Below are 17,030 nucleotides of genomic sequence, written 5' to 3'. Positions count from 1 at the left end.
ACCTACATGGGGGTTTGTCAATAGCTTGTGTTGTGTTTGTTGTATGGTCATTGGAAGCATATATTTCTTGGACTGGAATACTGAAACATTTAGAATCTGCATGTGTGATATAGGATATTTTCATCTTTGTTTGTAGTGTAGTAAATTTCAAAATGTTTTTACCTGGTTATATCATTAGTATTAATTAGCTTTTTAATGAGCTCAACACAATACAAGTCATGGTTTTCAAGCACCTTTTGGGTGGAAAATACATGCATGCAACATCTGCAAGGAAAATTTTATTCACGTGTTTACTTTGTTGGTTAATCAAATGAGAAAGATACGCAAAGAAACAGCAATTCTAGACCAATCATATCACTCAAAAGAAGAAAATAAATTGTGGGGAATGCGCAAGTGGATAAATCCTTTATCCTAAAGTAAAATCACTAACATGAATCATTGGGTTATTTGTTTCACATTTGTTCAGTGTGGTAGTAGCCTGCATGGGAATTTATATATTACCAAGATAAAGTTCACCCAGTGGTTGCTAGTATTTACACGGCTGGTCTTGATTATTACTAGCCAGATAAAATGATGAAAAATTTCACGCTGAAAACATTGATCATCTTTTTTATTACATTTATCAATTACTGCAGATCAATACATTTCGGTGTTGGAATATAACTCAATCCATGAAACACTGTTGGTGGGGAGAAAAATGCACCTCAACATATGTAAATGTCCAAAGTTCATCCTGATCCTTGTATGGTGGATTTTTTCCAATTTTTCAAAATTAGTTTTAATGCTTTACTCGATTTCATCATTGATAGCTTTGATGTATGTATGATTCAAACATGTATGATAACCACTGTTAATCCATGGGGTTGTGATTTTAAATACATGCCCATGTGCAATAACCAAATGTGCATTGAGGACAATATATGTCTTAACTCCCGAGGGGCCATAGTGTTGTAATGCCGATATACTCTCTAAAATCATATTTTATAACAGTTGTTTAAAGTGTTTTCCTGGTTTGAATGCATATGGGATACGCTACATAATTTTCTGATTCACTGCTGTGCTTTTAAAACTTTAATTCTGGTACATGTACTTGCTGTGCATTTTCCGCAGCCTCAGTACGAATAGCATGCGTAATATGCCAGAGACGTTCTCGTTCACAAAATTACGCATCAGCCTTGGTAGTGGTGAAATATGTATTGCAATGATCGTTTGGCTTTCCTCCCAGTCACTGTTTGTTCATTCCAATAGTAGTTATATTCATTCTCAAACAAGTATGTCAGCTTATTTTGCACCTATTGGGGGTCTTATATTACACTCACATACTTATTGTTTCAGTTATAGTACCGTTACTCTTGCGTTAGCATCCTGTTGTGGGTTATCTGCATGAGTTCCAGTAATTAACGTATGTAATCAAGCTTATGTTCGTATTGCATTCTTTTGTGTGATTTGTTTTAAGAGATGCACAGTTGGCATGCATATACAATGAAAAATTATTTTCTAATTGAAGATCCCTTTAATTACTTGCTTTAATTATTGATCTCTACCAAGATCAGAAAAGGCTATCTCTTCAATCCTAGCTCTTATTTTATTTATTTTGTGCGCATTTCATTTAGATAAAATAACTTTCCAAAAGGATTTGGTCTCAAAAAAGCCCAAGTGATCCATCACTGAGTATTAAATCCACTCAAAAATAGAAAGATATTGAGCACCTGTATCTAGTAATGTCAAATGTATTGCACATGTCCTCAGTATCTATTTCCTTGTGTCTGATTATAGATGTTTTGAATTTCCTCAGGTGCTCATGCTGCTGTACATTTGCAATGTCTTATGTCATTTTGTAAAACATGTACTGTTAATCAGTAAATTTAGATAATGGCATCATTATTTAAGTACTTAAAATAACTAATTGATTTGTACCTGGAGATTTTTAATCCTGCTACAATATGCAATGCTAATATCATCAGAGTATTCACATATTTCATATGTAATAAGTGCTTTAGTCAATATCAAATCAAGTTTTATCCTTTTCTGCTCAAAACCTTAATCAAGCCTCCATTTGTGCTGTTCTAAGATCATTCATAAGTTAATTAGTTTAGAATAATGTTCTGAATATATGTTTGAAATGTATATAGCATTGTTTGAGCCTCTTTGATAAGTCTGTGATAAATTCAAATGAAACAGAGATTTAAGCCTTTCTGCCTGATATTGATCTGGTAATGCTTTTAATTGAGAGGTCTGTTCTTTCAAAATATTATAATCGATCAGAAAATTGTTCTCCATTATATACCAGGAAATTTCTTTAATATAAAAGCAGACATGTCTGTTAAAGTTGTGCTTGTTAATTACTACTTTTGAAAATATTGGATTGTAACTACTTCTAAGCTGTCAAATATGAGGTTATTTCAATCCAGCTAGTGTGTGCTGTACATGTTGATTATCTCATTTTCATTTCAACCCCAAACAAGCTCCCAGGTTACCAAATGACATACTAGATCCCAAGTGGCCATTGAAATCATTGGTTCCTTAAAAGATTGTAAGCGTGCTACATATTTCATGGTTTGTCCGAACTTTGAACAGCCACCGGTTTTCAAATCCCTTTTTTTGTCCTTGAATAAACTTGAATTTGCTATAATTTTGACAAGACATTGACTGTGTCCTTACATTTTAAATTTTCTAGAATTTTATGAAAATTGATGTATGTTTATGCATTTTCTTTGTTCTGCTGTTCATATTGTGGAAAAAACACCATCCCGTGATTCTAGGAGATATGTCATCTGCTAAATGCATACAAATACCAGTTGTCTCCTTTACACAACATTATACATTCTGGGAGTACAGGGTTTATTAATTCGTAATGGTATTAGGTGTTTGTTTACTGTCAGAAACAATCGTTTATAGAAGGTCAACACGTAAAAACAAAGAGAATGGGAAATCCTGCGCCGTTAATATAAAAAGGTTCTTGTTGCTTTCATGAAACATGGCGAGAATGAAAGTAAAATAGATTGGTTTTGAAAACTTAACAAATGAGCAAACAAACATCTTACTTTCCATGTGGAAAGCACACTGATGTTTTGGCAGTTTGAGAGTCTGCAAATGGAAATAAACATTTTGCATTACAGAAATCAAGTAGGCCTGCTGTAAAATTATAGACTTGTTTACATATCCAGCATCCAGTATGGACAAGCTAGTTAATGGCACCATGCCAACATATACAGCCCCAGCTCTTATTGGCCTGAATTGGGTATTTAAACTGCAAGTGAATCAGAAGTTCAAAGCAGAAAATGTTGATGTTTTTTTCTCGGTTTTTTTCTTCTTCTGTGGTTCACTACTCCCGTGGCGTAATGGTTAGACCGTTCGCCTCGGAAGCGGGAGGCCGTGGGTTCGAACCACGGCCAAGTAATACCAAAGACTTCAAAAATGATACTAACAGCTTCCTCGCGTAGCACTCAGCATCAAGAGGTTAGTGTTAGCATTTTTCGGCCTGGTGTCAGGATAATATGATAATATGCTACGTGTCTGTTGCATGATGCCAAAGTGCTAGACATCACTATAAACTGCCACACTGCAGACATCGTAGCGATATGACAAAAAAAAGTTAAAAGTTACATTACAAATCCTAATCACACACCCTTCTGGATTACAGCAAGTGTAAATTTTGCATCAGATATAGTTTCACTTAACTGCAATTACAGATTGATTTCTAGCACAGTTATTTCATCTTCTCATTTTTACTTTACCCCTTTTAGAAGCATTATAGCTTGTATCTTCATTCTATGTTACTCTTTGGGAATATGGGTTCTGTTTTTCAACTGTCATTCATTTTTATTTTTGCATACATGTATCTATAACTGATATCAGCCTTTCATCATATTGACTTTCATGTCTACATATGCAAGCATTTGCGCATTAAGATCTGAATTACTTAAGAAATGTTTTTCTTTGGTAGTTAGACTCAAACTGGCAATATTGTATTTCATAGCATGGTGATGTTAGTGTTTAAGCTATTACCTGTGTTAAGGCAGTACATATAAAAGTCAGATCTTAAGTTAAGAGTATTATGGAAAAATGTGCATGACACCCTCCACATAAAAGCTAATTCAAAAGAATGTGCCATTTTGAAATACTATTTCAAGCATATTCGCACATGGTCCCATGTTATGGTAAACAGACATATCCATGCAATATTAAGTCTACCAGAAATCTGTAAGCAGGATCACTAGCCCTAAATAATCTTTAATAGTTTTATGTCTGTCTTTTTCATATTGGCAAAAAAAACCCTTTTTTTTGTTACAGTAAAAATGCAAGCTTGTATTAATTGTATTAATTTAACTTTGAGGTTTATTTGATACCAGATATGAAGAAGCTGCTTGATTACATCAAAATGGCGTATTACTCTTTTGAATTTATTTATGCAAACTAAAATGTACGGATTCTCATTATTCATACTGGAATCAACCGAGTAATTTAACCGTATTAAAGCGCTTTTTAAGACCAACTATCATTTTAGACTGACTCGTGTATTGTTGTGCATAATAATACCCTGTACAACCTCAAATACTTGTCTACTGTAGTAGTGTTGTAGTAGTTTTTCAAGTTACGTATCTATACTACGATCGCGCAAGACTTGATTTGGCCACTTCACTTTTGTTGATTAATAATTGCTTTAAATCAGAGCAAGGTATTCTACAGTATTTCACAGATTGAACTTACAGGAAACGTCTCAGACTCTTGCATTAGAACAGTTAAAAGTTGGTCCCAAACATAATTGTGGTATACTGTACTGGTACATATCCTGGTACATTAAGAAATACAGCAACACAAATTTCGTTTATGGTATCCAGCTCTACCAAATGTTTCTACGTATAGTTAGATTGTTTAAGATCTTGGGTTATTTGCAACAATTCTTGAACAAAAACTAGATTTAAAGTGGCTGAACAATGTGCTTTTTCTCCAGAATTCTGTTGTTTTTTTTTTTGTTTTTTTTTCGTTTCTTCATATTAACTAGTTTGGAGTAATGGTTATTTTCACAGGGTTATATGCATTTCAAAAGAGAGCAAGACATACTATGAATTAAGGTTAAATTAGATTGGTTTTGTTTCTTTAATGTATCGGTAGACCAGGGTCATCGTATGATCTATTGCACTTTTAGATGGCTCTAATACTCAGCAGATAAATATAAAAAGCAAGGAACAGAATTACTAATCATGAATTTGTTCGAGGCCAGTTGAGTGCATTGCATAGATCATGATGCGCATGCTATCGTGTGCAATTATAAAATTAACAATATTCTGGGCATCTTTTTTATGTGATAGTATTCTCTAAAAGAAATTTGTTTAATTTCCTGTTATTAAAATTGTGCTCATTACAACATTTTACAGGCGAACCTGGGCAACCGTACAAATTTAATTACAGCAATTTACAGACGAACCAGATAACTTTGTTCTGGTATCCTGGTTTTCATGGTGGCTTCGACCAGACTTTTGTTATACAGTTTAGCATGGATAACATCTTTTGGCAAAATGCTTCGTTGGTACCTGGAGGAAAGGGTGAAGAATTGCTTAATACAACAATCACAGAACTAAAGCCAAATACAGTCTATTACTTCAGAATATATGCATTTAATGTCAAGGGAAATGGAGAACTCGCATATGAGGTGATCACAGGCAAAACATTATCAGGTTAGTGACCAGTCACAATATCTTTGCTGTCCACATCAGATTTCACATTATAAGTCAATTATCCCAATGATAGCAATATATTCCAACCATGACCAACACAAATATGATATACATGTCACGATATAATATGGGCCTAATTTTATAATTCAATGTAGATTGGAATGTATGATCTACTTTTTGAGGATAACCCCAGCCATAATTTTACAAAATAGAGGCATATGTTCTTTCTAATTTTGCCAAACAATTAGCACATTCCTTACTTTTTGGACAAAATTTATAATGGCATTATTATGGGATAAACATATTGCATGAAAAACTATATGTAAACACACAAACTCAACAAAAAAAAGTAAAATGTGAAATATGTGTGAGAGCGACCATTTTATTTAAAAGTTTAATACAAATAGAGATATATACAATCATAGTGTTTTATGATTACAGAATGACTATCTCAAAACTATCATATTCTGTATTTAACATATATTTAAATATGCATTGCAGCAACCTAGTTTTACTACAATAGTGTAATTATTAAGATTCATTCAGTCACAATATTTAATGACTTTGATTATTAAAATGTTATAACTGAGAATTTTTAAATGTTTATGTACGTGTCTATGTAGATGACTTTGAACACATGTAGTAAATGGTCTATTATGGTGTGATTACTTTCAGAAAATAAAAATATGTATAGATACGTTTGACATTTTTAAAACAAATGCTTAATCAATACATTTCGAGATATGAAGAAACTGTCATCATACGCGTACACCTCACTGAATCATAAAGAGCACGTTTTGTACAATAGTGTTTGTTCAATAACTTGGATTATTTCTGATGATCAATATTTTTATGTGTATTGTGATGGTACAATAATTTTCATTTTAATAGTTGGTGTCGTAGTTTTGGCAACATCACTATTATAATTAACATACTCAAATAAAATACATCCTCATTTCCACACGAAATTAGGCCTCATGCATATATCATCGTCAGCATCACATTTTAGGAATATTGTGATGGTACAATAAATTTACATTTTAATAGTTGGTATCATAGTTGTGACGACATCTATTATAAGTAACGTACTCCAAGAAAAGACATCCTCATTACCACACGAAAGTATCCGTAATTCATATATTAGCTTCAACATCACATATTAGGAATATTGTGATGGTAAAAAAGTTACATTTTCATATTTAGTATCATACTTGTGACAGCATCACTAATATAATTAACATAATCCAAGAAACACATACTCATTACCACACCAAAGTAGGCATCGTTCATATATCAGCTTCAACATCACAATCATTGATAATTACATGATTGCTCACTAAACACTGCTATAAGAAGATGTTGTAGCATGTAATGTATGCTCAATTTTTTCTCAAGCCTCATGACGTATCTTTGAATTAGATCACATACGTATGTTGGCTTTCGGACCTCATATTCAGTATTTTGTTTCTTTGTGTCTTTAGAAATTTATTTTCTTTTTCTGACCGCCAATTTCTTGGACATTTTCACAACAATAAGAACTCAAAATGAACATGAGATATTAATGAAGGCCCTGACATTGCTCAGATAATCAGCATACATATGTGAAACTATGGCCAGAAGATATTTCTAAACTATTTGGAGACGAAAGTACAAAAAAAGGTTTTCTTACTTTACTTGCATTGAATGAATGCAATTAAACTACAACCTGTGATTGTTGAAACAATCTTGACAAGTTGTATAACTTATTAGGTACTGGTTTGTAGTGGAATCTCTCCTGTATGGCTAGTCTTATTAAAAGTTAGTATATGTGACCAGTAAATCCCATAGCAGGTCAAACATGTATGTCTTATAAGTCAGAATACACCAGGAGTTGGCAGCCTATATTACATCGCGTGCCACGTTTTTCCAGATTAATTACAAAATGAGCTAGCGCATGCCAACAGTAAGAGACTAACACTGTTAAAATCAAGACATACCCTGTGAAATGATTATGAACAATTCATGAGCTGGCATGAACTGTTCAATAATTATTCATGAACTGGGTTCGTGAATCATTCATGAAGTTCATAAACAGGTTCATAAGCTGTTCATCAATATGCATGAACTGAAAATGGTGAATTCCTGATATTTTGAACTCATGAACTGTTAATGAACCAAAACTTCACAAACTAATCTTGAACAGCTCAAGAAATATTCATGAACAGTTCATAAAATTTCAATAACAGGTACATCATCCTTAATGAGCAAGTGCATGAACATATTCATAAAATGTGATGAACAAAGTTTCTCATGAATGAATAATGACTTCACACTTCCTATAAGAAAATTGATTATCTGACAAACTCACAAATACCTATAGTAACATTTCATTCTGAATCATAAAATAACATTAGATGTGGGGTTTTTAAAACATTGTAAAATGCAATGTATTATCTTAAAAATAAGTATTGAATTTCAGATAAATTTCTAATTTGCAACAAAGAACATTGATTTGACTAGGGATATTCCTTTTTTATACTCTTGGTAACACTTGTTGTATGTTCGTTATGTTTCTTTGACATTATTTTACGATATTTGTGCAATTGTGGTCAATCAACTGTTGAAGCATTTTTAACTTTCATCGTCAAGGGGCTGTCTTTGGGGTTTATCATGACTTGACCGATCTTTTTCCCAGAGATTGACCTGTCATATAACTCTTTTAGAAAGATATCCAGGGCCAATAATTTAATAAAATCCCGCCCATTGTCATTGCTGAATGTCTCCATCTGCAACTTCAGCTGTTCCATCCGATTACTGTTTGAATCTTTAACATTGCTGCAGCAGTCACTATTTAATGTCTCTTCCATCTTGGCGACAGGATCCTTCAGTTTTAAAATTTTCTTCTTAAACCTACAGACTTCATCCTCTACTAATTTTACTTTTCTGTTGTCTGATCTGAAAGAAAGATAAAGTTAGTTGCAGGTAATCTCTGATCAACATTGTCTTCAGCTTTTAGCACACTATTATTTACCCCACTTTATTTACTAGAACAATAATGATCCTACTAAGAATTATTTAGTCACTTACACTTAACAAACAACTTAATGAGCATTTATATTATTTGGAGAATTTGGTCGCTATGTTGTAATCAATAAAAAATGACAATTTTTGACAACATCATTACATTCAATAACCTTATCTGTATACATATATTTTTGTTCAAATGCGGCTATTTACGGTTAATTTCTTTAGCCGTTTTCTGTTGATAAAACGTCAGGTTTGTGTGGTATCGGCCCTAATGTCACTAATGCATCCAATCTGACAACGCATGTTGCGTATCACTGCTTCTGGTTTCATCTCTCTGTTATTTGCGTCTGTGTTGTGTACAATTTGATGCATTAACTAGTTTAGTTGCTTTTGTCTTAATTTAACAAATTACATCAGATCATAGAAATAGTGATGTCATGAAACAGAAAACGATACCGAACATCTAAATTCCTATCGTTATGCAGTAATACTTCTTGTATTGAGATCAAAAAAGGGGTGGAGTATATGATAATGTTTGTGATTTTCAAAAATTTGAACAGCAAGTTTAAACTTGATCTGACAAATCATGTGTCATTAGTTTGGTTAAAACTAATATGATGACATATTCAAATCAATATAATATCCAAATAACTTCTTTCTGAAATAATAATGAACGCCAAAGAAAAAGATACTGTATTTTTGATGATCCTGGCTGGGAACGCATTTCCGCCTAACTTTGCTCTTACCAAATCAGTTCCTTCATATTCTTCATGATTGCTTCCCGGCACTTCTACTTAAAACAAAAGATATTGAAAATATTCTCATCTATCCATACAGCGGGAGTGAGTCCACGTTCTTTGTTCGAGGTTTGTACTTGTTGCAGAACTGTTTGCGTGCTCTGTTGTGTTTTCAGGGGAAAAAAGAAAACTCAGCTATTGAATTCACCTGCGTATGTTAACGAATAATATCACGTCTTCTTTCACAGTCATGCAGTCAGGATAATCGTTGTTTACATATTCCAGTTTTAACGGCAAACTGGCAACCGGTAATTGTTCTAAGTCAAACATAATATGCAGTTTATGACAATAATGGACGAAAACGTTAACACAAAGTCATTGAAAGCTTTTATAGCAACTACTTTGTATTCATGTTGGCCAGAACATATTTTCCAATATTAATCCAGAATTACTCAGGTTAAGTACACAAGTATTAAATAAAAGATCTCAATGACCATATATACAGTATTATATCATTTAAAAAATAAATATTCACCTTTATTTATATTTCACAAATATTGTGACAAGTTTGTATAATGAATTTTAGATGAACATTTTGTGAATATATTGATAACGAAATGTCATACATATTTGATGAATATATTAGTGGTGCATCAGAGTACTTCAATTGTTCATAAACCAAGTGCATGACATTTCAGGAACTTTAAAGATGTTATAATAGTTCATAAAAGTTCATCAGTGTGTTCATGAACTTCATGTATGATGCCTCAAAATTCAGGAAGTATTCACGGACATAGCTGTGGAACTTTAATGAACATTTGTGCATGAACTCATATGATTAACTGATCATGAATATTTGATGAAAAGTCATGCACATTCATGAACAGTTCACATGGTGTTCATGAAGTCATGAATTTTTTCTTGCGATGGTTTTGGCTGTCCTTCGCGTCCGACACAAAACCTCTTGATTTGCCACCTTGTGGTACGCGTGCCGTATGTTGCCAACCCCTGGAATGAACAGGTCTGGATTTGCTTTAAAGTTTAGGACTTCCGCTGTGACCTCTATATGTGTGGTATCCAGGAAGTATCCAAGTAGTACATTATGAAAGCATGTATCCATGGGTGTGAAATTAAAGGTCTTCAAGAATATTTTGACCTGAATGGCAGTTTAGATTTATTAGAAATATTTGACTAACACTCCTTGTAAATTATGAAACGAAGATATTTACACCAAAATAAATTGATACTATGCAAAAGTCAGACTTTATAAATATTAAATTTGAAGTAGCTCTTAATCTTAGTCGTAAAACAGTCGGTTTAAAATGTATGTGTCTTCTGCATGCCTTCTAATTTCATCTTGTTATTACTGGCACACTCTATGGTTATACCATAAGACCCTTAGGTCTCTTCGGGATTATACATATTTTACATTGGTTGAGTTCTGAAACTGGTGAAAACAGTGGAGCAAAGAAGTGATATTGATACCGATGAAGTCTCTTGTCATCATATGACTTTTGTAACCAGGTATGTATATCTTTTCAGAACACCAGCCTACTGGTCCACAACAAAGCTTTATTACTGGAGGTGCAGTTGGTGGTGGTGTAGCTGCTATAGCCGTAACAATTGTTTTGATACTGTTCTTAAGAAGACGAACTTCATTATCAGGTAGGAATTATTCTCCTGTTCTAAAATGAAATACAGTAATATATAATATAATGATTTGGATTGTGATAATAATCATATTCTTTATTTAAAGAAGGCTGCTAATCATTATACCTAATCATCCTTATTTGTATTTATTCTACAACTCTGTAAGTACTCTTTACAGAAGGCACGAAACAATACATCCATGATGAGGTCACAGACAAGAACTGGAGCTGACATAAACTACTTAGTGCCTTCTTTACTAGCATAGTCATGTCATCCAACATGCCTTTGATATTGTCATATGCTCTGTTTTCATCGAAATCATCATTGATTCTTGTGAGAGAAAAAAACCCCATTGAAGACACTTACTTTGTATGGACCTGATGATTGTGTGCCCAATCATGTAACTGTTTGTTGAAAAGACAGATACTGGTTCACCAATACTGGAATTTCTGTGTCATATAATGACATTTTTATTCCCATACCCCAACACTAAAGTCTTTTAAAAAAATAGACTGCCTTTTTCTTTTTAATTCATTTTGAACTGTCCACGTGAAGATGCTTAAGATGCCTCATGTGTTCATAATGGATGCAGTCAATATATTTCAGTAGTTATAATTAAACATGAAGTGAAAGCACAATTTGCCGCTAACATTTAATCAAGTTGTACAAATAATAATACTTCTTTTGTGTAAACGTGTAGAGGTTTTGATTTAACCTTGAGCAATAATATTATGGTTAGTAGTTTCTTCTCAGTTTCATACAAAATGTTACATTTTATAAAAGAAAGCCAACGCCAAGCAGTGTTTATAACAATACCTTGCCGTCTGTAGAGCATGATCCTGCAGTCGTTATTGCAATGCCCTGCATGCATGGCGACATAATTGGGCTAATTGAAAGCAATACTCTTACATAACCCATGCAAGATCTATCAAAATAAACAAATTGTCATTTGTCCACGTTCATGCATCAAATTACCTGCAAAGAGCAAATCTGACTCGCGTTCAATCGATGCAGTACCTGCTTCATTTGTCCTTATTGATTAAAATAATGTATCATTATGATGAATCATTGCAGTTGACTTGTTTTCAATGCTTTGTATTATTTACTTATAAATCACATTATGTATGCGATTATATATATAAATATATAGTATGAGCATGTATGTACCTCACCTCAAACCTCTGGCAACATTTCAGTTTGCCATGGACACCTTGTTACCAGGAAGTTTCATCTGTGATGGGGTCTTACATCAAAGATAAACTTATTAAGTATCAATTGACATTGACGTAGAAAGGCGTGATGGAGGCTGGCTTCCTCCATCACACCATTGACGTCTATCCCTCTGTTTGGTTTTATAGGTCCCTTGTTACCTCGCATCCTTGCTTATAGTGTGATCAATGATTTTGGAATCTATTGTGTGTGAGTTATCATGGAATCAGTGTACGATATGCATGTCATTTTTCATATCCTGCAATTTCTTATCCAAATGTAATCTATGAATATATAATTATTTCGTGTACTCAACTTTGTGCACATTTGCTCCATTGTTCAATTTGTTTAAAACATTTTCATTCAGCTGCTGGTCAAAAACAGAAATATTTTCTTGGTAGAGGAATATAGTTTATGTGCAAATTTTGTAAACAAAGGGCAGACATAACGTAGATTTTTTACATAAAACATTTCACCGTACACCATTTATTTATTTTCTAACATTTTATGGATATTTATTTTAAACATTTCTTTCCAAAAAGAAGAAATATTTTTGCGGCAAGAATGTTTCATTTTTTTAAATCCAAATCATCAATTAAATTTGAATGAAACATTTAGAAATATTGATGGTAATATATTTATTCCATTTTTCAATGGAACATACGTCGTGTCTTGTAGTTGTCGAGTACACATTTGCACTCTGACAACCAAGAACTTTAAAACTTTGTAGCACATTTTGGTTTATTCTTTGCTGGTATATCTAACGCCGAATTTGACATTCTTGTTGAAATATCGTCCTCGGTTCATGAGAAACTCCACCACTTCTTGTTTCCATTTACATCCCACCATCCAGCCACTACTAACTTTATTTTGAAAATATACAGTAATTGTATGTATCTACCTTTTTGATTGCACCTTCTGGAATGGGACCAAAGGTTTCACATGCAAATATAAAAAGAAAGTAACTCAGCTCAGACACGTGTTTTGTTTATAAGAACACAACAAACTTGTATAATGCTGAGCAGAATGAATTTGTATATCACTGCTTTGATGGAAGTTTCTTGTATCATCATGTTTCAACTGTGTGAATTCATTTAAAACTTTTGCATACACTGGGAGCATTTCTGTGAGCTCAAGCCTTGCTTTCTTTCTTTTTTCATCTGCTGGCAACTGTTCTGCAAATTTGCTTGCCAATTAGAACGTTTGGTCAAAATTTAATAATTTACTCACAGCTTGGAACCCTATTTATCATAAGCAAATCTTATCTTTTTACCACATTGTTGTGGTTCGGTATAAATGAGCTTTGCATTGTAGAAATCAATGCTCCACGGAAGTAAAACCAGTGATGGGCATGTTTCCTGTAAATCAAAATGGTGGGAACCATCATAGTAGCTTTCAAGTAAATCTTTTTACTGCTACTTCTGCAGACAAGATGATCATATTAATGTGCGGTTATCAGGTTAAAGACTTCTTATCATGTCTTGCTGACCTAAAATTAAAATGGTGCCAGTCTGTTTACAAATTGGGTGGCCCTGTAAGTTATATTAAATTTGTTTGTCCTGCTATGCTTGCATGGAAAGTCATATTAACATCAATGTTTTTCCCAGAAGACTTCTTATTATCAAAACAATATTGGTACTGCTCACACTTTCAGTCTGGTTGCCCCTGCTGCCATCTTCAGAACCTTTATATCACTGGTCCAATCTTATCAACATCGGTTTTTACTATACAAATACTTATTTGCAAGGTCTAATGGGTCCTAAATGAAAATGATCCTGCTATTACATCCAATATGGCTACATTATTTGCCAACTTAAAACCTTGTAATCACTATTTCTAAATGAAGGAATGGTCATTATCAAAATGCGTTTTCACAGAAAGACTTTCAGTGATGCCCAGTTGCTCATAAATGCAAGTGTCGTCACATCCATTATGGCTTTCTCAGTGATTATCTCGAACATTTGTTGGATTTATGGCGACATTTATTGGGTTACTGGTCATATAGACATTATAACTTGACGAAATAATAATCTTATAATCTCTCCTTTGGTCTGAGTGGACTGGATGGCTACTATAGCTTAGCCACCTTGACAATCAGTGTATGGCATTATAAATAAATTCATATGGTTGTAGAGAAGGGGCCGTCTTGTTCAGTGTGGTCTGCCATTTTATTAGCTTTAATATTGACATGGCTGGGTAACCAACGGAATAATGAATTGTGGATGGTACACAGCAAAGTATGATTGTTGGGATTACTAGTCAATAATGGGTTTACCAACTTTTTCTTGACTACAGTACTTATAGCAAATCAGAGAAGATGATATAGTTCTAATATATTTCATGGCAATGTTTATTTCCCTGAATTTAGCTGAAATAATGATGCGCCAGGAGGAACCCATATTTGTATAGTGTACTTTCTACAAATGAAGGCTGCAACAGTCTTTTCACAATCCTTTGAGCCATCAGTGTAAATATGTGTGTAGTTCGTAAATTCATAGAAAGGTTCATCATCAGCGTATTAAACAATAGAATGATCTGTCTCAGATGTTTTCCTTCTTGCACAGTGAAAAGTACTCTGGGTTATTTTAGGTGTCATAAAAGCTTGAAAATTCAGCTTTTGTATAGTCAAGACTGGAATATGTTCTATTGTCAAAGGTTATGAGTTTAGTTTTGGTATGCTTTATTGTATTTGAGTTGGACAACAGAGATAAAAGCCAGGTTCAGAGGATTGGATCTTAATATAGGACATATTGTAAACTTGAAAATGTTACTTAACGACATGATTGAGGTGGGTCATTCGCTTCAGCCAAAAGGCTCTCACATGGGGATGTACTAAATGCTTCCAGAGTGAGTCATATTGCTTGATAGTGAATTAAGTTAGTCATCTTAGAAGATGATATAGTTCCACTATACTTCATGGCAAGGTTCTTTTACCTGTTTTAGCTGAACGTATTGATGCTCTATGAGGCAACCTAATTTGTATAGTGTAATTTCTACAAATGAAGGTTGCAACAGCCTTTCACAATCATTTCAATCATCAGTGTACATTTTTGTGTAGTTCTAAAAATTTGTAAAGAAATTCATCATAAGAGTATTGAAACATGGAAGGATTTGTCTCTGAGGCAACCTAATTTGTATAGTGTAATTTCTACAAATGAAGGTTGCAACAGCCTTTCACAATCATTTCAGTCATCAGTGTACATTTTTGTGTAGTTCTTAAATTTGTAAAGAAATTCATCATAAGAGTATTGAAACATGGAAGGATTTGTCTCAGATGTTTTCCTTCTTACATAGTGAAAAGTTCTATGTGTTGTTTTAGGTCTTACATAAACTGGAAAGTTCAATTTTGCTATTGTCAAGACTGGAATATGCTCTAATGCTGAAGGTTTTGGATGACAGTTTTATTTTGATATCCTGTACTGCATTTGAGATGGAAAACAGTGAGGTAAGGACTTGTGACTGATTTCTTATGCAGCCTGGCATACAATACATGTAGACTAATCAACGAGATTATTAACATTTAGAAAGGTATCTATGTTATGTCTAGCAAAGTGTTTCAAATTTGGCCCAGTCAAACGTTAATTTTGAGTGTGAAATGGGCTCACTGATGGTAGAGTTGATGTTCATTAGATAGATTGGGAAGTGGTCACCGATGTGAAGGCTATCAATAATCTTCCAATCATAATCCAAAAGTAGAGGTTGATGAGCAATAACAAACTGTCAAACCTAGACATTGATACGTACCTGTTACAGATGTAAAATACATTGGTGACCTGGTGATATTTAGATACAAATCATATCTTCAAATGAAATCTTCTACATTGTTACCTCAGTTACCTATGCACTTTAAGTCGCATGAAACTGTTATAGGCACTGACATTCTGAGCGGAACAAATATAGTATCAATTAGCTCTTGATTGAAGATGTCTGATTAATTTGATTATAATTTCATGTTTGGTGGTATATTAATGACATTAAATGAAATCACACGATGAAGTGTAAAGCTTCCAGCAATGCCAAGTAACTTTTGTCTCAGCAAAATGGCATAACGAGGGAGCTCTTTCAGAAGTCATGTCAACATCTTAAAAGTAGGCGTTTAAAAAGAAGTAATTTTAATTGTCATATTGTCCTTACTTTTAAAGGATTTTTTTTTTCTGGCGACGTGGTACTGTAGGATTGTGTTTATTTAAAAGCAGAAAAATATCTTTGTAGTTGGCTTTAAGTCCAGAGCGATTCCATTTTTCAACGGTGTTCATCGTTATGAAATAATAATAGAGACGGTGTACTAATTAGGTTAGACCTTATGGAAGGGACTTATGTGCCTGAGACCCAAGTTAGCAGAGTGACTAAAAGTGCTCGTCTTTACCACTCAGTACTGTCTCACCTGTCGAGATGGATTCAGGTCTAGGGTTTCGTTGATGTGGGCGTATGAGAAAGCTTGCCAGCAGCTTCCAGTGGTTCAGTGGTTCTTACCATGGTACTCCTGAATTGTACTTCCACTAGTTATACTGTCTGCCATGTATAGGCCATCATGGGCTAAACAGCGACATTCATCCCGACTACAACAACTACTACTATATGCTTCTTATCAGGAGCACGTATAGGGTTGTTTTGTTTGCTTGTCTGGTGTCACATTTAGCACACAGGGCAGTTGCGTCTGATGCCTTGTCCCCAATGTCATCAAACCTGTTATGCAGCTGTATAGGGTCATCAGACATTGTGTGCTTCCTGTTAGAGTTCAGATGTTTTG

At 33.8% G+C, this 17,030-nt stretch overlaps 1 protein-coding gene across 1 annotated transcript in view; it reads left to right on the top strand.

Annotated features, from left to right (window-relative positions):
* Positions 1-5,406: 5,406 nt before the first annotated feature.
* Positions 5,407-17,030, top strand: part of LOC149782385 (uncharacterized) — a 28,050-nt gene continuing 16,426 nt past the window's right edge. Inside the window, exons 1-2 of the mRNA XM_089934872.1 lie at positions 5,407-5,678; positions 10,964-11,086. Coding sequence (XP_089790998.1) covers positions 5,498-5,678; positions 10,964-11,086 — 304 coding nt within the window. The 5' untranslated portion in view covers positions 5,407-5,497. The remainder of the gene's footprint in view (positions 5,679-10,963; positions 11,087-17,030) is intronic.

The sequence above is a fragment of the Sinohyriopsis cumingii genome, chromosome 15 (assembly GCF_028554795.1).
Source record: "Sinohyriopsis cumingii isolate HCF-2022 chromosome 15, ASM2855479v2, whole genome shotgun sequence".
NCBI lineage: Eukaryota > Metazoa > Mollusca > Bivalvia > Unionida > Unionidae > Sinohyriopsis > Sinohyriopsis cumingii.
Note: the sequence above shows the minus strand (reverse complement) of the source record. Positions and strands in the feature narration are given on the sequence as shown.